Below are 25,053 nucleotides of genomic sequence, written 5' to 3' on the forward strand. Positions count from 1 at the left end.
GAAGGGAAGCCTCAGGGAGTGTAGACATCCTAATTATCTTCAAATGTCTAAAGACAGTCATGGAGAAGAAGAATGAGACTATTTCTGTGCTGACCCAGAGGACAGGACTGGGACCACAGGGCTGAGGCTCATTTAGGCTTGGGGTTGGTGTCGGCAGGCAAGGGGCAGGGGCACTCTGACTTGACTAGAACTATCTAATGGCAAAAGACTCCTGCGAGATGACAGTCCATGAGTTATTCAACTTGCAACTACATTTGGCATAGATCATTGTAGAAGCAAATGAGGAAGCATCAGGGTGGGGCTGGATGGAAGGATTCATTAATCCCTCCCAGTACTTTGATCCTATGCTTCCAGGGCTAGGCAATCACCTCTTTAAAGCAGTGTGGAGAGGAGCAGAAGGGAGTGAAAGAGAGAGAATTGCTGTCTGGGTTAAGTGGATGCAGACCATGACCCTGGACTTAGAAGAGCTGCAGCCACAGGTGAAGAGAGACTTCACAAGTGACCCTCCTCTAAGTCCCAGCAGCCTTCCCCCCTGTTGCTGGTGGAGGAGGTTTAGTTGCCAGGGGCAGCGTTGTCTGGGCAACTGGTCAGCATCCTCTCTCCCCCATGGCCAACACCCTTCCCCTCCCCAAATGGATTTAATCACCCACCCAGGGTGTATCTGAGGGCTAAGAAGGTAGGAGTGACTAATGAGGAGTTAACTTCATGATCAACCCTTCAAGTGGACCTAAGAGGCTTTGATCTAGAAAGATCCAGGGAGTCTCAACACATGAAAAATAAGTTCCAGGCCAATTGCTTCCTTCCTGGCTCCTGGAATCATTTTTCCAGCTGTGCTGTCTACATACCCCATGGGAGCTATTCATTAATAAGGGTGAGAAATGCCTAAGTTATGCCTCTGGTTCATGTCCAACTCATTCAGAAGGTAAGAAAGTGAGATAACTCACTCCTGCACCATTTCAACCATTATCATCAAGTCATTTCCCTTCAGCACAGAGAGGCCATTGACCAAGAGACCCAAACCGGCACACTCTCCCCCTCATTTCTGCATCTCACAGCAGACCCCAGGGCCCCTCCTTTCCTTTGCTATTTTCTTCATCAATGGAAACTTTGTTTTCCTTTCTCTCTGCCCCTACCTGGACACCTGATCTTATCTGTCTCTGTCTGGTTTTGAAAGTAACCACATCGAACCCTTTCAAGGTTCTCTTCCCTGGAGAGGTGCAGTTTTACTCTCCCACTCGATGCAAGGGATTGGCAGGGCAACGGGTCCCCTCCTCTACTCCCCATCCCACCCGCCCACCACCACCTCCAACTTCAGATGGGCTCTGCAAACTGCCACCACTTGGGGGAGAGCAGAAGGCAGAGAGTAAAGGGCGCCGAACAAAGGCTTTATTCAAACTCTTGCATGCTAACATCTCCAAAAAGCTTTTAACAGAGGCCATCATTTCCCTCCAAGAATCAATGCATTTTAATTCATACGAAGATATTTGTCTGCTGCTCCGTTCCTTCGAGGCGTAGAGACACGTTTAACAAAACAAGTCAGCCTCGCGTGGAGACGAATGCGCCAGCTTCTCCCTGAAATTACTGGAAGTTCATTTTCAAAAGCCGTCCTGTTTTCTGGGAATCAATGCATATCAACTAAAATCAATACTTCTCTGTGCGGATGGGCTGAGACACCAAACTGATCTAGCGTTCCAGTGCATTTGTATCCAAATCTAGACGTTCTCAACAAGTCAATGAATTTAAGCGTCTGCCAGTGTCTTTTCACTTAAAACTAATCTGTTTGCTGATCGGACTGCACATTTCCAGAGCGTGCAGTAATATACTCTGTCTGTTTACCAGATCCAATGTACATTAGCTCGAATAAAAATATTTCCACTTAACTTAAAATCGAGTTTGTCCGAACTTTAGCAGTGCTCATGGGAATGAACTCCAGCCAATCAGCCGGCTCACCCAGCTCTCCTGGAGAACAAAGCTCCCTCTCCTCCACCTGGCACCAAGGATGTGGTCCCTCTGTGTATTCTGGAATAATGTCCTTCCTGCTTCTGGGGACCATCAATTCCAGGACTAGGAGGAGCACCAAAGGACTTGTTCGGTCACCCTTGCTCCCAAACTGGAGAGTTCCCCTAAGCCACTCTGCAAAAGAGGGTCCCTCTTCGGTCCCTAGAAATCACCCAAGAGTGTAGCTCTGCACTCACTCATTCCTGCATGGCATGATGCACAACCAAGGACCAACAGGTTACTACAGAATATTGACATTGCTGTACACTTGAAACTAACACAACATTGCACATCAACTATATTCTAATATAAAATAAGAAATCAATTCAAGGAAAGGATCATTCTCTAATGAGTCACTTATTGGGCACCTACTATGTACAAGACTGAATGAAGATTCAAAGAAATGAAAGAGTGACTGCAGTCTAGAAACCAACAGTCTCAGATGGAGGGGCTGTGATCCGTGTGCAGATGGTCAGTCAGTAGATGTTTCCGGAGCTTCACACTGTCCAGATTCCATGCTAAGCACAGGGAGACAGTGATGGACATATCAGACAAAGCCCATTGCCTGCAAACTCCCCAAGAGAAAAATCAAGCGAATCAGTACAAGAAACCAATGATTAATTATATGTATGCACAAAGCACTGCTGGGGAAAATACAGGCTGCTGGGAAGCGAAGAAGGGATGACAGAGGATGAGATGGTTGGATGGCATCACCGACTCAATGGACATAAGTCTGAGTGAACTCCGGGAGTTGGTGTTGGACAGGGAGGCCTGGCATGCTGCAGTCCATGGGGTCGCAAGGAGCCGGACACGACTGAGTGACTGAACTGAACTGGGAAGCAAACAGCAGTATCTAAACTAGTGGTGGGAGAGAGGCAGCCGGTAGCGGCCACACCTGCCACTCTCTATACCAGCATTTCATTTACCTCATTTCATCCTCACAAGTTGATAAGGAGTTACAAGCATCCCCAGTTTGCAGATGAAGAAATCGAGGCTCACAGGTTGCTTATCAGCAATGGGAGAAAATCAGCAAGTGGCAGAGGCAGGATTCAAGCCCAGGACTGTCAGAGGCTGGACCCGTTCCTCCCCCACTGCCTTCCCTGCCCCTCACATGCAAAGTGATTAACAACACAAGCCATTATGTGTTCCTAGGAGCGAGCTAGACCCAGAGAGGCAGTGGGTGTCTGGATTTAGAAGAAGGGGAGAGCCCTGGGGGTTGAGGCTTGTATCAGGGAAGGCTTCCCAGAGAAGGTGACTCTGGAACCAAGTCAGAAAATTACTGAGGAAGAGAAAGGTCCCGGACAAGAGGCACAGCTGGAGAAAATACTCAGAGGTGGGAATAAATACTGGTTTTTCCAGGGGGATTGGGGAATGAGGAGACCAGAACAGGCTTATGTACCAGTTCGTGTAGAGGAGTCATAGGGGATGAACCTACATGGGGAAAATGAAACCAGATTCTAGGAGACCTTGAATGTCACAGTCCAGGTGTGTTCCTTACTGGATCTCAGGTTCCAAAGCTGCTGCTGGTCTTAAAGAAGCCGAAGGTCAAGAATACACATACCCAGTGTCCAGGCCAACCCCATCTAGACCTCCTTTGATCCCATGGGGTCCCTCTCCCCACCCATCTCTGATACTAGCAGCTCAGGGAACGCTGCTGAGGGAGGCTGGTCCCCAGCTCTGAGAAGCCTCAAGGCATCACCATGGCGACGCTACAGGCCGCCAGCCACACAAAAGGAGCTGTGAGCTCCCAGTTCACCTGGGACTTGGAGCTAATGAGGAGGTGGCAAAAGTGTTTCATTTTCTCTCTTCTTCTTGCTCTCTCTCAAAAAGAAGAGGCAATTCACATAGGCAAACAAACCCCACCCTGCCCTGAAAGGAAGCTGCTCAGTCTACCCTTCCATGGTGGCTGGCCTCCTTCTGAGAAAGGAAGGGGGAACCCTGTATCTGAGGGACTGCAACAGAAGGTCCCTGGGAGAGAAAGATGCTGGAAGGACCAACAGGAAACCTAGGGCTGTTCACCTTTTCTCCTACCTGTATGGACGGGCAACTCAGCCATGAGTGTAAATGTAAGTTGATATCTTCCAGTTCATTGGCTTTGGGGTTCTGAACTGCAGACAACCTCTATACTTGCCTACAAGCCTGGGATCCTCTATATCAGGGTAATTCAAGGAAACTGGATGCACTGGAGTGGTTTCCACAGCATCCTCACTCAAGAGCTGCCTCTTGGATTATACATCCCACTGCAGCCTGTCCCCATTTAGCAGCCCAGGGAATCCTGCCTGTGCACAGAAGGGCAGGAGGACAAGAGGGCAGAAGGGATGGAGGTGCTGAGATACCCAAAGCGGGATGGGGAAAGGAAGGCTTTTGCTTCTGAGTTGGGAAGGGAGGAGACCGGAGCATCTCCAGCCAGGAAGCAATCTTCACACATGCATTGTCGTTTTCGTCTGCAAAGGGGTGAGAAGAGGGGAGGGAGTAAGTGGCAGCAAGAGGGGGAGCAGGCGGGAGAGGTGAGAAATCCAGCATCTTCAGACCTGCCCACACTGCTGGCTTCTCTGCTGTGTGCAGTACCTCATCTCACAGTCATTAGAGAGCCCACGGGAAGGGTGGAAGCCGGATGCCCCGAAGAGTGGGAAAATAGAGAGAAGGAATGCTCACACAGAGACATGTGCCTGGACCTCTTGGAGAGAAGGCCCCGGAGCCTGAAGCCGTCCCAGCCCCCAAACTCCCAGAATCCTTAGAACACCAAACGGACCTTAGAACAGCAAACACTCTGGTCACTCCAAAAGCCCCAGGAGTACCCAGTGGGCAGAGGCCCCATGTCTGATCCACACTGTTCCTCTCTCCTTGCCTTCCTCTGGAGCAAAAAGGGTCTCAGCTTTCCCTCCAGTCTGGCAGAGCCCCTTCCAGCTCACGAGCAGAGAGCAGTAAACTGGAAGGCTGGAGAGGGGAACGGTCCCCAGAATAGCCCTGGCAGGACAGGACGAGCACTTGCTACTGAAAGGACAGGTCAGCTCCCGGCACCCCTCTCCTCAGAGCTTCCCATGGCTTCCAACTCCCTCAGGGTAAAAGCTAAAGCTCCTACATAAACGCCCTGAGTAATCTCACCCCTCCAACCCACAACTTTTATGAACTCCCCCCGAGCATTGCCTCTCACCTGCTCTGACCAAGTTCACAGCATCTCCTTCTCCCTCTCCAAACACATAAGATGCCCTTTGGGCCTCAGGGCCTTTGTACTTGCTGTTTCCCCTGCCCAGAACATTTTCTTTCTTTCTTTCTTTTTTCAGTCAAAGATTTTTGTTTGTTTGTTTGTTTTTTAATTATTTGGCTTCTCAAGGTCTTAGCTGCAGCATGTGGGATCAAGTTCCTTGACCAGGATTGGACCCAGGCCCTGTGCACTGGGAGCAGAGTCTCAATCACTGGACCACTAGGGAAGTCCTGTAAAACATTTTACTTAGATGTGTTCACATCTTACTCTCTCAGGCCTGAATTTCAACATTACTTTCTCAATGAGTCTTCTCAGTGCCTCTCTCTAGATATCCAGCCATCCCAACACTCCCCACTCCTTTTCCCAGTTTTACTTCATCTCACCTTTTATCTGAAGCTGAAACTCCAGTATCTTGGTCATCTGATGCAAACAGTTGACTCATTGGAAAAGTCCCTGATGCTGGGAAAGATTGAGGGCAGAAGGAGAAGAGGGCATCAAAGGATGAGATGGCTGGATAACATCACCAATGCAATGGACATGAATTTGGGCAAACTTCGGGAGATGGTGAGGGCCAGAGAAGCCTGGCATGCTGCAGTCCATGGGGCTGCGAACAGTCAGACACGGCTGGGCAACTGAACACCACCACCACCTTTTATGATCATCTTCCCTGGTGGCTCAGATGGTGCAGAATCTGCCTGCAATGCAAGAGACCTGGGTTCAATTCCTGGGTCGGGAAGATCTCCTGAAGAAGGGAATGGCAACCCACTCCAGTATTCTTGCCTGGAGAATTCCATGGACAGAGGAGCCTGGTGGGCGATAGTCTACGGGGGTCACAAAGAGTCATCAGACATGACTGAGCGACTAACACTTCCACTTTAATTGCAGTACAAATTCATCTAGTTCATTGTCAGGATCCTTCACGGGAGTGCACATTCCATTCCGTGAAGGCAGGAAGTTTTGACTGTTTTATTTTCTATTGTATCCTCAGCACCTAGAAGCATCTTGGCAGATGGTGGGTCCTCAATAGCTATTCACTAAAGGAAGGAAACATCCCTATGCTGTCAGCTCCTCCCACTCCCCCGGAAGTGCCTGCAGCAATGTTTCTTCCAAATACCTCTGAAAACACTCACCCTCTTAGCAAATCACTTGTTCTTTGGACTCAGACTGAGACTGCCAGGAGAAGGAGGGCAGGGAAGAACAGAATGGGGATTTCTGCCAGGTCCAGAGTGGGCAGGATATGGGCAAAAGGACATGGTTCTGGGTGGGAAATGCCCTGATCACCATGGCCCCAGTGCAAAGTCACCATGATCTCTAGCCTCTCCTTTGGTGAGGACATACCACACACACACACACACACACACACACACACACCCTGGTTTCCTCCCCCAGTCATTGACGTTTGAGAAAAAGAGCTCCAGAGACAGAAGATGGATTCCATTCCCTGCTGTCACCGTCAGGCTCTGCAGAATTTAGTGTCTACAGTCACCTCACCAAGCTGCTGAGACAGAGTACCCTTCCCTGTTAAATGGGGACCAGAAGTGCTCCTCCTCCTACCTGCTCATCATGAGTGAGGTGAGGGTCTCAGGTGTGGCCACCTTTGTAAATACCATCCTACTGAAAAGCATCCTCAGTACTCACACAACGTTTGTTGCTTTCTACCTACAGTTGATGAGGGTGAGGCAGGGGAGGCTGAAGAAACAAAAGCAAAGGATGAAAACTGATGCCCCTGTCGCAGGCTGTTAGGCAAAGCACCAAACCGTTCCAGCCAAGTTCATTTTCCGCTGGAGGAAAGGCCTTTTGCAAGTTTGTGTGCTGAGTCACTTCAGTCGTGTCTGACTCTGAGACCCCATGGACTGTAGCCTGCCAAGCTCCTCTGTCCATGGGATTCTCCAGGCAAGAACACTGGAGTGGGTAGTCATTCCCTCCTCCAGGGGATCTTCCCAACCCAGGAATCAAACCTGGGTCTCCTGCATTGCAGGCAGATGCTTTACCATCTGAACCACCAGGGAAGCCCGTTTGCAAGTTTAGACTAACAGTGAGAATCACAGACAACCAGGTAGCTCTCGGGTACCAAAAGATCCCTGTCTGCCCACCCTGATCTGGGCAGGTGGGACCCAGGGCAAAGCACACACTTTTCAGGCAGACCAGCCAGGTGCCCATGACACTGTAAAGGTGGTTTGGGACTGGAAGGCACTGGTCTGGGAGAGGCAGCCTGGCTGTTGCAGCCGGCGTCCTGGCCCCAGCTTGATGAGCCCGTCATCATTTATAATTGAACTTATCGCGGGCCGTCCTCACTGTCGCTGTCGCTTGAGCCATTGATGTCGTTGAGCCTTTGGAAAAAGGAGAGGGATGGGAGGGAAGAGGCAAAGGCAGGAGAAACAAAAGGGGTTTCGTAACAGGACTTCAAAAAAGCCAAGTGTTTGAAAAGATCTTTGCTAAGGTTCTGACCTACTTTACATGCGGATAAGCCATCTCCTTCGCTTGCAAAGGAAAAGAAAAAAAAAAAAAACCCGCACAAAGTGGTCGCAGCTCTGTTCAGCAGAGCCCAGGCTGCATTGCAGACAGGGGCTTTAGTGCTGTAATCAGAGGCCATTTAGGAGCCATGATTTGGGTATTGTATAAGATTTCAACCTCTCTGATGTAACCCTGGAACAAGGGGCTGCCAGAGAGGGACGGCTGGGGCTGAGAGAGGAGGTATCCAACAAGTACAGCTGTAGGGAGCAAATCTCTTCACTCTGGAACACTGTTACACCCTACCCCAGGTGCACACCTGGGCTCTGACCACACCCCTCCCAGCCAGGTAACCTTGTGTTTTCTCCCTGTGCTTACACCTCAGATCATGAGTCGGGGCAGCCAAGAGTGAAGGTTCCTGATCTAGCACCTGGCCCATAGCAGGTACTCAGTCATGGTGACTCTCTTCTCTGTTTCTAGAATGAGTTGGGAGGAATCATCCCATCCTGCTCACAGATTCTTGGGACCCATGAATGCCATCCGGGGCCTCCAGAACCCAGTGATTAGGACATACACATGAAGAGTCAGGCCCACCACGTGAGGGGCCAGCTCAAAAGCTGGAGATGCCCAGCCTTCAGAGGGCACCAGGGAGAAGGCAATGGCAACCCACTCCAGTACTCTTGCCTGGAAAATCCCATGGATGGAAGAGCCTGGTAGGCTGCACTCCATGGGGTCGCGAAGAGTCGGACACGACTGAGCGACTTCACTTTCATGCATTGGAGAAGGAAATGGCAACCCACTCCAGTGTTCTTGCCTGGAGAATCCCAGGGACGGCAGAGGCTGGTGGGCTGCAGTCTATGGGTTCACACAGAGTCGGACATGACTGAAGTGACTTAGCAGCAGAGGGCACCAGGCCATCTGAAATCAGAGCAAAGGGGACACAGAAGGGGCAGGACAAGAAGCACAGGACATGGGGCTGGAGGAACAAGGGATGCTCTGCAGAGAACAGACAGGGACGGTGGCCGTGCTCCTTCACCCGCCACCTTGCCCCACGGTTTCAGAGCCCCATTGGTCTAGAGGGTACCACACCCTGACCTTGGTCCCCAAGAGAGAGAAGAAAGCATGATGTGGGGGACATTCTAGGACAGCTACAGTGTTTAAGAGAAATGGGTCAAGCTGGGAGAGCTATCAGAAGGAAGAGAAGGAGAAACTCAGAAGTTGGGCTGTTTGTTGTCATTAAAATAACAGATGTTATTAATGATTTTATTATATCGTCCTCACATCAGTCCTATGAGGTTGGTGCTTCTAGGGAGCAGAGCTTCCCCAGCAGTTCAGCAGTAAAGAACCCACCTGCAGTGCAGGAGATGTGCGAGATGTGGGTTCAATCCCTGGGTGGGGAAGATCCCCTGGAGGAGGAAATAGCAACCCACTCCAATATTCTTGCCTGGAGAATCCCCATGGACAGAGGGGCCTGGAAGGCTGCAGCCCATGGGGTCACCAAGAGTCAGACACTGAGCATGCATGCATGCACCTACTGTTAGGGAGCATTAAGACCCCCATTTTAGAAATGAGACGACTGAAGTCCTTTAATATTTATGTATTCTTTTGGCTGCTCTGGGTCTTAGCTGTGGCACTTGGGATCTTTCTTGTGGCATGTAGGATTTTTTTTTTTTTTTTTTAAGCTGCAGCATGCATCTTGTTCTCTGACCAGGGATCGAACCCAGGCCCCTTGCATTGGGAGAGCAGAGTCTCAGCCACTGGACCACAAGGGAAGTCCTAAGAGAAACTCTAAACTGTTCAGAATCTCAGAGATAGTCTGTGAGTCTGTCTGAATCAAAAGTCTGGGCTCTCAAGTTACTTGATATTGCCGCCAAAGCTTTTGTATTCATTCAATAAATATGTAATAAGCACCCACTGTGGATGTCAGGCTCTGATCCAGGCTCCAGAGATACAGCAATATACACAAACAAATAAGCCTGCGACCACACGGCACCCACACAGGTCAGACCTGTGGGTTTCGACATCACACCCCTCCTTATCCCTGCTTGAGGAGGGATACTCCAGGAATGTACACAAGGGAGGAAAATAAACCCTTTTGATCTCAGTCAAATTCAGGCATCTAAGGGTAGGTCAGTGTCTTTTGAAAATCTAATCATTTTGTGAATTCCAAACAAAGACAAAATTAATTGTGGATTATCCTTTGGCTTCAGGTTGCCCTCTGAATGCAGTTCGCCAGCAAGTGAGCCACCGTTGGCTCCCTGGGCCTCAGTCATCAGGGCTTTGAGGATTCAAGTGCCCAGTGCCTCCTCCAGCTCCCTCCTCCAGGTCCCTCTTCCTCCAGGTCACATTGACTGACTGGTCTAGTGGTGGGGGTGGGCATCCTTTGCCTCTCACCCCATTGCTGTTCATCTGTGGGCCATCTAATCCAAGGGCATGACAAAAAGGCCACAGCTCAGCCAATCTCTAGCCCTCCCAATTCAGGCAGGACTAAACTCCCAGACAAAGAATGCTCCAACATCTCAGCTCAGGGCAAATGTGCAGAGATCTCACAAGCTAAGAAATGCACATGCTTTTTGTTCTCATGTACCACTCAAGGCAGAGAAGGAAATGGCAACCCACTCCAGTATTCTTGCCTGGAGAATCCCAGGGACAGAGGAGCCTGGTGGGCTGCCGTCTATGGGGTCACACAGAGTCGGACATGACTGAAGTGACTTAGCAGCAGCAGCAACAGCAGCACTAGTCAAGGCATTATCACATATAATCTTTACACATTCTGCACAAAGACATATGCCTAAGGATGTCTGATTCAGCCTTGTTTATGATAATAAAAATGAAAGCTCATATATACATATATACAAAGTATATATATATATACAAAGGAATAATGAAATACACCATAGTACAGCCATGCTGTGGAATACTATATATCTGGCAAAAGAAATCAAGTGGAAAAATAGACACTGCCATGAAAGATGCAAACACATTCAGTAAAAAAGCAAGCCACAGGGACTCCCCTGGTGGTCCAGTGGTTAAGAATCCCCCTTCCAGTGCAGGGAACCCAGGTTCGATCACCGGTTTGGGAACTAAGACGCCACATGCCTCGGGTGAACGAAGCCCACACACAGCAGCCACTGAGCCCACATAATCTGGAGCCCACAAGCCATGACTAGAGAAGCCCACAAGCTGCAACAAAAGATTCCACATACCACAGCCAGGACCCAAAACAGCCAAATAATTTTGTTTTTAAAAAAAGGCAAGCTACAGGACAATGTGTATGATATTTGTTGTTGTTGTTCAGTCACTCAGTCATGTCCGACTCTGCAACTCCATGGACTGCAGCACGCCAGGCTTCCCTGTCCTTCACCATCTCCCAGAGCTTGCTCATGTCCATTGAGTCAGTGATACTATCCAACCATCTTGTCCTCTGTTGTCCCCTTCTCCTCCTGCCTTCAATCTTTCCCAGTGAGTCAGCTCATCGTTATCAGGTGGCCTAAGTATTTAGTCCTATATTTTGTAAAAACCTGTGTGCCTGTTGGTGGGGTACACAATTTCAAATAAGATAATGCATATATAAAACTTTAGCACATTGTCTTGCATATAGCAAGTTCTAAATATATTTGGTTATTATTTCCAAATACATTATTAAAGGTGGGGCATAAGGAAAGACCTACACCAGGCTCCCAGCTGGTGCTTGCCTCTGGGGACGGGAGTGAGATGCGGATGGTTCTGAAATACAGCGTCCACCATAGGCTGTTCTCAGTGTATTGTCTGAATGCCTCACGTCAGCATGCATACTTTTTGCAACTTTCAAAACATAAAAGGGGGAGCTTGAGCTTCATTTTCCCAAATACTGTCAGAAGAGGAGTTTTCCTTGATCCTAGGTCCTTTGGTCTTTGAAAGTTCTTTCTGGTGTGCTCTCTGAGCGCCTTCTGAGCAGCTTCAGGCCATGACTTTGCTTATACCCGCCTTTGCAGAGGAACTGAGAATGCCTCACCATGCCTCGGAGCTTCAGCCACTCAGAGCCCGCCCCCCAACCTCCGCCGCCCGGGATGCTCAGTATCACACTGGACACTGGACCACAAGGGGCCAAGTGGTGTGAGCTCTTCCCTTCCCCCAGTTCAGGCCATCAGTTTGGTTGAGAAGCCTTTACTTTGTCTCCTGGGTTTTTGCCTGTGTCCTGACTCTCTTACTTTCTCTCATCCTCACCGTTCCTTTCAACTCCAGCTTCTCTGCTTCTTCCTGACACATCCACCCCGGCTCATAAACACACCTCTACAGAGGAATCCATGCAGAGCCTTTTGACCATCACTTCCTTGGTCCAGGGGTCTCTTTGCCTAAAGATGGTGGAGAGGGTCAGGCAATTCTGAGAGAAGGGGATTACCTGGGCTGTAACCCTTTACAATGAATGACCCAGTCCTGGTCACTCCAGCCCCCTGACCTCTTCACCTGGAGAGGGTTGAGAGTTGGGGAGTGAGGGTAGGAAGAGAGAATGGGAAGGCAGGCAGTCCCAAGCAACCAGCCCACTCCAGCCTCCTGCCCACTGGGAAAAGCTCCCTGCCTGAAGGATGCTCCCTGCTGCCTCAGAAGCCTCTCCCGACCTTGCAGACTTGGCCCCACCCAACTCCAAGCATCCATGAGAATCGGGGTGTTTGGGATGACGCTCAGCCATTGAGTGCAGTCCTCAGCAGCTCAGGGGCTTCCTATGTGGCACAGCAGTCAAGAATCCACCTGCCAAGCAGGAGACAGGAGTTCAGTCCCTGGGTCAGGAAACAGCAACCCACTCCAGTAGTCTGGCCTGGAGAATTTCATGGACAGAGGAGTCTGGGGGGCTACAGTCCACAGATAGGGTCGCTGAGCAACTAACACTTCCACTTTCCACTTCCACTCAGCAGCTCAGACCCCCAGGAGACCCAGAAATGGATAAAGCAGATGGATAAGTGGATAAATAGATAAATGGATAAACTAGTCATCCTTTGGAAGCTGCCTGGAGTTGGGGAGGGGGAGAATCTTGGAAGGCGCCTGCCGTGTGTGCAGTCCCAGCTTCAGCCCCGGTCCACCAGGACCCTGAGTGGGTGAGAAGACGCAGGTCCTGGCTCAGGGACATGGCAGGATCCGTTCCCAGATGATCTACCCAGACAGGGGAGACCCAGGACCTGTGCCAGCCTGTCTCTGCCCGCTCTTCCCTTTCTAACTGGGAGTCAAAGGAACAGTGGGCCTTTAGTCACTGTGAACCAACACAGAATTTTCAACATTTCCAAAACCTTACTATCATCTTCACTGGCTCTGAGTGAGTTATTTCAGGTAAATGCAATGTTCCCATTTTACAGAAGAGAAATAGATGTCACAGTTGCAGTCAGTCACACAAGAGTCAAGGCGGGACCAATGACCAATTCTCCTGACTCCCAACCTCCTTCCATCAGACCGAGCTGGCCTCTGGTGAGCTTGCCTCATCTGACCCTTGAAGCCAGGCCCTCCACCAGGGTCACCTGTACCTACCACCCAAGGGGTCAAACCATAGACATCCATTAGAAAAACTTCTCCAAAGGCTTAGAATCATAGCCTACTAGAGATTTTCTGATCCTTATTTTACATGTGAGGGAGGTGGGATCCAGAGAGGGGAAGTGCTTTGTCCAAGGCCACACAGCAAGGCAGAGCTAGGATTCGCCCACCAGCTGGACCCAGGGACTCGCCAGTCTCAGGGTGAGTCCACCCTTGCCCGCCTCTCCCGGCAGAGCCTGGGCGGGCTGGGGCAGACGGTGTTTTCTTGCGCTGTAGTATATGGGGGATTTCAAGGGCGAGGCGACTCTGCACTTCCCTTGCTCCTCTCACTTGCATCACAGAGACCATGAAGGATTTTCATCCAGAAGATTGTAAGCGTCTCCAGCTGCTCTTGTGATGAACCTCACCTACCCTGACTCCAGGCAGAGCCGCCCCAGGAAAATGCCAGGATGTAGGGACCCCTGGGAGGTATCACAGCTGCTGCCCACAATCTGGGTGCCCTGGAGGCGGGACTGAAACTCAGGTCCCACTTTAGCCTCTGTGTCATTGGTTCATCATACATTAGCCTAAACTGAAAACTAAAAGCTTTTCTCTGCCTCCTGAGCAGAGAAAGCTCTGGAGTGGGAGTCCAGAGGCCTGGATCCAGCCTCAGCTCTGAACTAACTTCCGAGATGCCTTGGGCAAGTCTCCTACACATTCTGGGTGTTGCGGCCCCACCTGTGCAGTGAGGACATCAGGCCAGATTATCTCTGGCGTCCCTCTAGCTCTGCCAGGCCCAGCTCCGTGGTTTAGGAAGCAGTGAAGAGTTGAGTAAAACCATTAGGAGTAGCGAAGAGATGGGGGTTGAGTAACAGTCATAATGCAATTTTCCGCAAACAGGGACTATGTTCTAGGAACTCACCTAGGGGCTGGACACCTGTTCTTCCTTTTGATCCTCACAAGGATTTTTCAGATCCTACTATAATCTTATTTCATAAATGAGTCAACTGAGGCTCAGAGAGATTAGGTAATTGTCTGAAGTCACACAGTCTGTAATCAGTGAGGTCAGAACTGTCTGACTTTTCTCCCTCACTTTCCCCCCACCACACACACACCCCCAGGGGGTGGCAGCCTCGGTTCTCAGGGCCTGTCTCTCCAAATCGGCTCTAGGGTTAGTGGGGCCTCCATCTCCCTCCTGTGATGTCATCATCACAGCCCTAACTTTCCAGCACTTTCTCAATGTCAAAGACTCTTGTCAGACCACAAGTCCCAAATTTTGGTCTAGAGAAAATGGCTCTATCCCACCTCTCATTCAAGCCCTTACTGTTTTTTGCCCCCAGTTTACCCTCCCCTCTTTGAGGTCCCTGCCCATGACTCATCCCCAGCCCCTTTCCCAGGGACCCCACATTGCCTAACTCCTGTGACTTTAATTCCTCCCCAGCTGCTTTTCTCAGCTTTGGGGCTCATGGTTTCTGGGGCAGGGGTGTATCCAGCCTGCCTCTTTCCTGTGCATCTTCTCAAAGTTATCCGGTATCAGGCTGGGTGCAGGAGTGAAGGGCAGGTGCCTGGATGTCCACAGGTGAGATCACAGCAGAAGACAGAGGAGACACCCCGATGGGCTCTACTGCAAGGGATTTGTGATAGCACCCGGTGCCAAGGAGAGGACCTATGAGTCACTGACGCTGCTCAAGGTGGAGGAGAGTAGGCTAGCCCCCGGGCGTACCCCAGGGAACAGAGGGGAGGGAAAACTGGAAGGAAAAAGCCAGAGGACTTGCTGACTCATTATAACCTGGAAGACCAGAAGAGGGAGCAACAGAGGATGGCACCAAGGCTTAGGGAAAACGGGGTGAAGGGAGAGGTGTGGTGAGCCATCTAGAAATCGAGTTGTTAGGAGAAAAATGTGTGTGTGTGTGTGACTGTGTGAGTCTGTGTTTGTGTGTGTGTGTGTGTGTGTGTGTGGTGGGGCAGGAGACGGTGGAGATCTTGTTTCAAATACTGGTTTTGAAATGACAGAGGGATTTTCAAGTGGAAATGCCTATTGAGTGATTAGAAAAACAGGACCCAGAGCAGCAGGGAAGGCAAGGGGCAGATCATATAATTACTGTGCCCTGAACTCTAAGCTGAGCGTGGGGGCCCCAGGCTGTCCCCTCCCCGGACACACCTGCCCCACCTGGAGCCTGAGTCAGCCAGCCTCAGTGGAAATTTGATGAGTGAAGCCAGGTGACAGCATCCTGAGAGTGACCCTATAGAGATGATCGCACCTGAAGGCAGCCAGGGCGTGTGGTGTCCACAGCAGCCTGCACTGCAGGGAACAAAGGGAACGAGGAAAGCCAGGAAATCTGTGGCTGTGAGAGGAGGTGAGCCTGCAGAGGATCAGATGGGCTGGTGGGGGTGGGGGGCAACACTGGGTTTAGGGGAGAGAGAGGGGGAAAGGTGGGTAAGCTAGAAGGGGGAGTTGGGTAGGTCAAGACTGGTCCTCTGTTCCAGTCAACAGCGTGGATGCTGGGGGGGACCTGGGTGTGGATCAAGGCCCTGTCTGAGGAGGTGGAGGTGTGGAGGGTGTGGGGAGAGGAGCTGTGCGCCCGGCAGTGACAGTACCAGGAGGCAGGGGCTTTCACCAAGACAGGGAGGAGTTTCACTCTTGAAACGGGGGCTGTGTGCACATCGGGGGAAAAAGAGACGGACTAAAGATGGCCACACAGGTCCTGGGAGGGAGGGGGTCCCAGTGGTGCCTGGAGACTCAGGTCTCTGGAGACCACAGCCTCCTCTGGCCAGAATCACAGCTTTCAGACAACGCAGCAGCGTCTAAGACTTCAGGCGTTCGGGAACGCAGGCAGAAGCAGGAGTGTGCCCAACATTCTAGCTGTCTCTTCCGGTCCAGTGAATTCTGGTGTCCCTCTGGTGTCCCCCCTCCAACACACACACACACACACACACACACACACACACACACACACACACACACACACACACACCCAGAGTCCCTTCTGCTTTCAGCAAAGGCCACGCAGCAAGTCACTCTCTGAATCGAGGAGGAGTGGCCAGCACCCCCTTGAGAAGATATTCCCCAGATGGGTAGGGAGGAAGGGACCAGATCCCCCAGGGAGCTGCCTTCACTCAGACCCCCCAGAGCTTCCATCCCTCTCCTAAAGGCACCTTCCCTTCCCTGGCCTTTTCCAAAATCAATCCCGACATCTCCTTAAATCGAAGTCAGCCACAATGAAAGGGTGGTGCGGAATTTTGTTTACCAATCCTGGCATCTAATTAAAATTAGCTGATGGTTCTTCTAGTTGGTTTTTTTGTTCTGACTATTTTTAAGCTGAAGCTGCTAGATCAGTGCAGCCACTAGTAAGCTGTCAAATCAAATTTTCAAAAGCAAATTGCTTTTATAATTAATTTAATTATTATTACGGCTCCCAGTTTTGTGTTACCTTAATGAACACAAGCAGGTTTCACCCTCTGCTTCTCCCCCACACACTCACTTAGCACCCCTTTGCTTCCCCAGACCCACCTCCCACCTCTCCAATCCAAGTTTTGCAAATGGAAAGGCAAGAAGAAAAGCAGACACACATGCCCAGTCCCCCTCCGTGACCACCCGCCCCCCAGCAGCTACCTCTCTGACTCACGCCCTCACCCTCAGAGTGAGTAATTAAAGTTCTGCTCCCTGTTATGGAATAAATGGTACATGTTTTAATTACCCCGAGCCTACCCAGGCATCCTCACACCCCCGCCTAAGACTGTGAATCTGGTGGAGTGGGGGGAGGGGTGGGGGGACAGTTCGGAGAAAGAGAAAGAGCTTCTGTGACAGTGACAGCGGTCTGTCACCCGGGGTCTGAAATTCACTGGGGAACCGTCAGTTACTAAGGAAACTAGGAGGAAGAAAAGAAGGGAGAAAGGCGGTTGGATCCAATTTTGGGCGACAAGTGTGAGGCATAAAGACGTTGGACCCTCTGCGCATCCTAGGCTCAGTGGCAGTGTCTTCGGGGGTGGGCGGGGGCAGGTCATCAGAGAGGGGTCACCTGGAGGCCACACCCTTCTCAGGGGCCCAAGGCAGGTCAAGGGCCTGGAGACACAAAGGCAGGAGCAGCAATGGGCCGGGACAGTGACCAGAAGCTGTGTGTGTGTGTGTATCCACCCACAAGCACACAACCATTCACACCCATGCACATGTTTGTGCATGTCCATGTTTTTATCCTTTTCGGTCTTTTGGGTATTTTCTTTTTGTTTTCCTCCTTCCTCAGTTTGCAACTTATCTCATTTCCATCTTTTCTCCTTTTTCTGGCAAGCATGGTTCTGTCCCCTTCTTTTCTTTCTCTCCTCTCTCCGTCTCTCTGTCTTCATGTCTGTCTTTCGCTTCCCCTGCTTCTCCATCTGCCACCCTACCCTGCATCCCCCAGTATCTCTTTCTCTGCTTGTCTAGTTAACCCCCTCCCAGGACCTCCCTCTCTGCTTCTCTTTTCCTGTCTCTGTGTCTGTCGGACTCTGGCTCCGATGTGACCCTGTGAACTGTAAGGGCAGGAGACCTAGGGACACTGGGGCATCCCTGCCTGCCTTGACTCCCCTCCCAGGCATGGCTGATTCCTCCCACCCCAAGGAGCCACAGCACCCAGGGCATCATCCAATCAGCTCTCAAAATCCGATGCTGTGGGGAGGGAGGAACTTGGCCCATACAAGTCCCCATTGTTTCTGAAATGGAAGCAGAGACCAGGAGAGAACGGAAGGGCTAGGGGTGGGCCCTGAACCAGCCCAAACAAGGGGAAGGGGGAGCTGCGGCCAGGTGAAGGAGACAGGGTTTATTTCTGGGGTTTTGAGCTGAAGGACAGACAGGAAGCTGCACAGAATGAAGGATGTGAGTCACCAGTGCAGTGGGGCTTGGGCCTGGCTGGTGGCAGGGCATTCTGGAAGCCACTCAGGAATCCCACGAGCATGCCAGGTCCTGGGGAGAACCTGTCATTCCCCCGAAAAAGCCATTCCAGGTGAGGCTGGGCCCTCCTTCATCCTCTGATGGGCAGGGGGGAGCCACACCCTTTCTCCAGGAAGCCTGGGCCTGGACTTCTGCGGCCTCACTCCTGCTGCAGGGCCGGCTCCTTCTCCACCTGTCTTCTCATCTCTTCTCCACCTGTCTTCTCATCTCTTCTCCTCGGTGTGCAGCTGACCCAGGCTTGGATCCTTTCCTGTTCCCCCTCCTGGTAAAGAGAGGGCCCAAGTTCCGTGTGGCCTGACGCCTGGCTCCCAGGGTCCCTCAGGGAGAGCCCAGTGCTCCGGAGGGATGGAGCCCCGCACCCCACATCCCCCAAACCCCCACACCAGCTGCTCAGAGGGGCCAGCAGGGGTGGAGGACCACTCAGGCTGCCCTGCCCGGAGCAGGAATAGCCTAAGAGGCGGGTTACCTTTCTCTCCTGAACCAAGACTTTGGGAGGCCTGGGAAGATAAGAGGTCGATTTCTGTCCCACCTACATATCCTTACACACACACACACACACACACACACACTCACTCGAAGGGTGGCAACTCAGCCCTCTCTACTCTAGGGGGCACTCTCAAGTCAGATGCCTAACAGCCGCCTGGAGGCACTTCCAGAAGACCAAGGTCCTCTTTGAGCTAGAATCTCAGCAGAAGTCCAAGGCCAAGGTGAAAGGCCTCAGCCCTGCTTCTGAAGCCACCCACAAAGGCCTCGACACTGCGGGCCACAGGCTGATTTGGCATCCTCAGACACACCTCGCCATTGCCAGGCAAATGCTCCAGCCAAGGCATGTGTGTAGAGCAAGCCTGCCACCTGGTGGTGAGGCCACTCAACTACAGACCAGGGCTCTTGAGGGGGTTCGGTGGGCATGGGGCCCCCAGTCTGTGGCCCCTCTAGGGCTGATTCCTGAGGCAGTGCTGCCATGTGGAGGCTACGTGGAGCCCTTTCCAGAGCCCTTCCAGAGGAGCTCATGGGGGCAGAAAAGCAGAAACCAGGGGTGGGGTGGGTTCAAGAGCTAAGGCAGGGGACCCAAGGGCCAGGCCTGAATGGACTCAGAGGAGAAGAGATTTCATGTGTCTCTGCCCTGAGGAAGCAGCAGCCTAGGGCACTGGGAAGCTCGAAAATCCAGGTTTCTCTCCTGGTCCACCAGCACCCAGCTCTCAGGTTGATGGTGGGCCTCTGCATGGGGGACCCGGCAAGACACAGCCCTGCTCTTGAGGAGCTCATGGGCTTGAAGCAATTCACACCACAAGCCAGGAGCTGACAGTTTGGAGATCAGCTGCGATTAGGACAGGAAGAACCTCAGGGGTCAGCCGGCCCAACAGAGGCTGCAGGACAGGTTTTGTGAGCCCCTGCCCCCACATGCAAAAACGTCCATAATAAAATTGCACTTTATTACTTTGGTATAAAGATGAATATATTTATACTACACAAGTGGTTCAGCAGTAAAGAATCTGCCTACGAGGGGGGAGCCACAAGAGACCAGAGTTTGATCCCTGGGTGGGGAAGATCTCCTGGAGGAGGGCATGACCACCCACTCCAGTATTCCAGAGAATTCTCTAGATAAGTATGGCGAGCTCCAGCCCATGGAGTTGAAAAGAGTCAGAGTCAGACACGACTGAAGCGACTTAGCACACATACACACACACCCTATAACATTTCTACAGCCTAAATTTTGGGGGTTTTTTCCTTCTGAATTTAGAAGAAATTAAAACCTTTCCAGATGCCTAATGGAAACATGAGCCCTGAGTCCAACCTCTTCATCTTGCTGATGATACAGAAGCCCAGAGGGGGACAAGGTCTGCCCGCCATCACACAGCAGGCACTGGCTGGGCTGAGGGCCACAAGTCAGTCCTCTAAGCCAGACTAGGGTTTTCTTCATTACCCATTTAACCTCTTTCAGGAGACAGAAGAATCCCTGCTACCTACACTGCAAGCCAAGGAAGAGACCCCTTGCCCAGCCCCTCCAGGCCCCTTCGATTGCCCACCACGTAGAGAGACACTGGTTGGGTTCTACCCACTCCTCCCTGCCCTCCCAGCAGAAGCTTTCCCTCCCTCAGTCCTGGCCAGGCAGCCATGTCACCACCACCACCACAGCTCTTTGGCCTGCTGTCTTATTAATTCCTAATTTCTAATTTGCAAGAAGAGAGAGCCTTAAACCTCCATCTCACCAGCCCAGCAATCACACAGATGTACCAAGTATCTCTGGACAGCCTTTAATTTATCTCCCAGCACACACGGGCACTGCTGAGAGACTTGATGGCACCAGCTTAAACATAATAAATTACTCAAGTACCAGAGATTAGTTAATAAAGCTCCAGGCTCCCTCCAAGCCCCTGCTGACTTGGTTGATGACACCAAAGTTTCCTTTGATGCTGCCCAGTGTGGGGGAGGGGGCCTGTGATAGGTGTCCCCTGCTCTGAGCCAGCTGTCCAGTCCTCCTCAGGACCCTTGTTTCCAGGCAGAAGTGGTGACGTGGTAGAGAGGCAGGGGCCCCAAGAAACGCCAGGGCAGACTCAGGCATTTCCGACTCCAGGCCTCAGTATATCAATGGGGTCATTATCAAATGGTGGCAAGTCTGACCCTTGCTTGGGCACAGCTTGGAAGACCAGGAGTCAGAGGATGCCCAAGAATGAAGCAAGATGTCGGCTACCTTTGGAGCCAGGTGAAGGGAATGGAAATGTTTTCCTTGAAGACACAAAAGGCTAGAGATAGTCTTTAAGCATTTGAAGGTCCATCCCTGCCCCTCACTCCAGGTACCTGCCAGGTGTGTCTTCACCGGGCCTCGCATCCATACCATATCCCATCTTTTCATCCCCGACCACACAGTAGTCCTCCAACAGTTCTGCCTTGTCCATATGGACATAGTCCACCCCCTCTCTCCACCAGCATGATCTTTATATAACCCAGCTCTAGCCACATCACTCCTCTGATTACAATGCGTGATGATCTTCCGTTGCCTACCTAATAAAACTGACTCCATACCTTGGAATGCATTGTCTTCTCCTGTTGGTCATGAAAATTATCAGACTGGGAAAGATGCTCGAGGGAGAGGGTGCAGCTCACCTTCAAGGTGAGATGCTCATTTATCAGGTGGTTCCGCAAATTCCTGCAAGAGACAAAGAAATGGGCAAAAACACTCACAATTAGTTCCTAGACCAAGATACTGGGAAAAGGGCTTCCAAGGAGGGTAGGGGGTATGAAAAGTCTATCTGTAAAGTGCTAAGCATTGCCAGAACCCTGAGCTATCTTGGAAAACCCCTCTTCCTTAAGAATCTCTCCCATTAGTCTCAGCTGAGGCATCCCAAGCCCCAAATGATATCGAGAAGGATAAACCAAATAACTACATCTTCTTCATTTCTCCTGATACCAAAGCCAGAGCTCCTGGCTCCCAGGCCCCACCCACCCCAGGCTCCCGCTAGGGTCCCCCTTGGTCCCAAGTCAGACCCGAGAGCAGGGAGTGGGACTTCTTCCCCAGTCCCCTGGCACTGAGATGCTCTTGAAGCTATTAAAAAAAAAAAAAAAAAATTGTGATCCATAGCCATCTTTGTTTCCAGGCACTAGTATTACTCATTGTTATCAGCAATAAAAACCTCTTTGGTATCTCTAATTCTTTCCTTCCATAATGCTTAAAATACTGTCTACACATGCTCTTGTTTATGCAGAGATGGCCTCCCTCACACAATAGGTGGTGGCTGAATATGGGGCAAATTGAATCACATTATAAATGTGCAAGGGAATCCTAACATGAATCCTTTAATAAAGAGAATAATCACCCCTTAATTTTTCATTAGTGTAAACCCAGGTGTTCCCAGAATGAGTATGTTGGATGTGAACAGAACCTATGTGTGTACACACACACACACACACACACCTGGGGAGTGCAACCCACTATGCCCAGAATAGCCCCAGGCCCAAAGCAGTCTTAATATTAATAACAACCTGATAGAGATACCGAGAGTATATTTTTTATAGTGACACTGGTGAACAGGAACACCAAAGATGATATAAAATGATATAAGATTGCTTCCCCTTAAGGAAAAAGGAAACTGAGGCCCAGGAAGGAGCAATGCTTTTACTGCTGTCATCCACCTCCATAGAGAGACGTTCCAAGTGTTTATAAAAATTTCTGCATCCCTATAGCACAGAGAACTCTGCTCAATGCTATGTGGAAGCCTGGATAGGAGGGAGTTTGGGGGAGAATGGATCCATGTATATGTATGGCTGAGTCCCTTCACTGTTTGCCTGAAACTATCACAGCATTGTTAAACAGCTTTGTCACTGTCGCTGTCGTATCCACTCAGTCGTGTCCGACTCTTTGCAAGCCCATGGATTGTAGCCCACCAGGCTCCTCTGTCCATGGAATTCTCCAGGCAAAAATACTGGAGTGGGTTGCCATTCCCTTTTCCAGGGGATCTTCAAAACCCAGGGAATGAACCCAGGTCTCCTGCTATACCCCAATACAAAATTAAAAGTTTAATAAAAAATAAAAATGAAAAGAGCATGATGATACTTAAAATTTTTAGAAAAAGAACTTCTGGGTCCCAAGAAGATGGTATATGCTAGAATTAATTTATTAATGCTATCATTATTATGGAACTAGAAAGGAAAAGGCTTTTTACTCTCAGCCTGGAAACTGGGATGAAGAGAACTCTCCCAGACCTCTCTCACCCACAACTGATTCAGATAATCCCAACTTTCATCCCACAAACCTAGTGGTTGATATCTAGATCCTCAAGCCACTGGCCACTGTTTTATGTGTGGCTCAGATGTCAGCCGAAGACTTGCCTTTCCCTCCTCCATATCAGTAAACCTGACCCCAAATCCTCAGCCTGTGGGAATCCAGAGCCTCTGATTTTCACGTGTCCCCCATGTCTGGTTAATCCCCATTCTCACTGTCTTTGGCCTGCGTTCACACTGACCACCTCCATCCCGCTCTGAGCACCCAGGACACAAAGCTCAGGCTCTCTGCAGGGGGTTCACAAAGGGCACATGTGCACCAAGCGCTCCCCGGTTTGGAATCGTTCCTGGGAATGTGCATCCAGCAGAGGGGCCCCGAGGGACAGCACAGCATTCTGGGGTCTTGCTGGCTCTCTCATCCCTCACTTCCCTGTCCTCCTGAAAAAATAGCTTATTCTTCTCCTTGGTCTGCACGAAACAGTTTCTTTAATACTCAGGTTCCTTAGAGTCTCAGCTTCTCTCCTTTCAAAGCCTAAGAAAATAAAATACCTCAGTGACACAGCTGAGAAAGAGCTCAACCCAACCCAACTGTAAGCCCCATGAGGTCAAGGATTGGGTCTTGAGATGGACTGTAAGTAGCCCAGAGTTCACTTTAATAAATGCCACCATTACAGCCAATTCTCATGACCCACAGTAGTCATGTTCCATGAAATCAGCTCAAACACTGAATTAGCAAATGCTAAACCTTTGTCCCAAAGGGAAATACAGGGGTAGGTTTTGTGAGCCTTTGGTCACATTTTCATCAACTGATCAACACACCACCTTTTTTAAAGCTCATTTCTGTTTAAAGACACCTTATTTAACATCATTGTTGATTCATTAACATTGAACTCACGGCCAATGGCGCTATAACTCATGCCTGATCAGAGCTTATCTAACACGTGTTTTCTCCATAAGGCACTTCACAGCCTTCTGCGCTCGGGACACCAGACAGCACTGTAGCACCACACGTGGGGGCCATTTTGCAAGATCACCAAAAAAGCACACCAAAAAATGTAGAAAAAGGTGGCACAAAAGAGCCCACGAGAAACACTTGTTTACAGGCTGAGAACTGAAACAAGAAGGCAAAGTGTCGCCTTGTGAGACCTCCACTGAGAATGTGCGCATCAAGCAATTCCAATTTCTCACCATTCTGCACATGTCTGTGAGTACCCTAGAAAGCACCATGAGGATCCATGGGGGAGTCGTGCATTTTAGCAAGCAGGTGAATTTGCAAACACAGAATGCACCCACAATGAGGATGAACTGTCCCTGTGTGCTGGGGAGTACTACCCAGCCATAAAAAGGAACAAACAGTGGGTGCAGGCAGCTGCCCGGATGGCTCAGAGGCCAGGCTCAAAGGCTCCATGCCATACGGTTCCACTTATGCGATACTATTGAAAAGCCAAAACTGTAGCAATGGAGAATGGATCTGTGGGTGCCAGAAGACAGAAGTGCGAGGCAAGTGTGGCTTAAGTTAAAGGATATAGCTCAAGGGAATTGGGGAGGGGGTGTGATGAAACTATTCTGTATCCTGATGGTAGCGGCGGTAATGCAAATCTCTGCATGTATTAAAATTCATGAACTGTACATCAAGAGAAAAAAGGTCATGCTACTGTATGGTGATTTAACAAATAAAATAAATATGTAAGCAAATATCATAATAAGGATAACCAGAGAGGCGACACCACGGCTGCCTTGCTGCAGGGAATAGGCCCTCAGGAGAAGGTGCATGTGGCCATGTAAGGCCCTTCCTAGTGGCCTTGCTGGAGGAAAGAAAGTAACCATGCATGCCTGGGTTGTGGTCTCCTGCCCCATGCAGGTGACTCCTACGGCCTGCTAGTCAGCAAAAGAGGGTTGCCAGGTCTGGAGGCTTCTCAGCCTCGTTCCATGCATGGGCTCCTCTGAGAGAGGACCCCACTCCTCCAGGGTCCCCAGGGCATTGGCTTCATATCCACACGCAGAGATTCCCCCTCAGAAGTTAGTGTTGCCCCTAGCAACCAGCTCTCTCTCCAAAATGCTTTGAATACAGACTGCCTTAGGAAGACTGCTCCTCAGAACTGATTTCTAAAAGACCTCCTATCACTATGTGAACAAAACATTTTTAAACAGAAAATTTAACAAGGTTTTAAAACAAAGATTCATCCTTTTCATCCTCTTCTGACTATGTGGTTGCTGAGTGGCTTGGGGGAAACGGGGGATTTGCTGTTCTTCCCAAAGAAGAGGGAGTGATGGTGGC

The 25,053-nt window shown here is 50.5% G+C and overlaps 1 protein-coding gene and 1 non-coding gene across 5 annotated transcripts in view; both read right to left on the bottom strand.

Annotated features, from left to right (window-relative positions):
• Nucleotides 1-12,212: 12,212 nt before the first annotated feature.
• The window catches only part of LOC145527939 (uncharacterized), a 63,112-nt gene continuing 50,271 nt past the window's right edge, over nucleotides 12,213-25,053 (bottom strand). The window contains exons 2-4 of one of the 4 annotated variants that reach the window (XM_081546413.1): nucleotides 21,162-21,204; nucleotides 18,158-18,318; nucleotides 12,213-12,382 (exon numbers count right to left, since the gene is read on the bottom strand). In XM_081546413.1, the coding sequence (XP_081402539.1) occupies nucleotides 18,196-18,318; nucleotides 21,162-21,204 (166 nt within the window). In that variant the 3' untranslated portion in view covers nucleotides 12,213-12,382; nucleotides 18,158-18,195. Of the gene's footprint in view, nucleotides 12,383-17,910; nucleotides 18,319-21,080; nucleotides 21,205-25,053 lie in introns of those variants that run through there. The other 3 variants (XM_081546411.1, XM_081546412.1, XM_081546410.1) reach the window with 3 other exon arrangements.
• On the bottom strand, nucleotides 18,343-18,421 carry LOC145528066 (Z6 small nucleolar RNA). Its single transcript, XR_014070138.1, has one exon. It is a non-coding gene; the product is annotated as a Z6 small nucleolar RNA (small nucleolar RNA).

This window comes from Giraffa tippelskirchi, chromosome 11 (assembly GCF_054371585.1).
Source record: "Giraffa tippelskirchi isolate mGirTip1 chromosome 11, T2T-mGirTip1v1.2.pri, whole genome shotgun sequence".
Taxonomy (NCBI): Eukaryota; Metazoa; Chordata; class Mammalia; order Artiodactyla; family Giraffidae; genus Giraffa; species Giraffa tippelskirchi.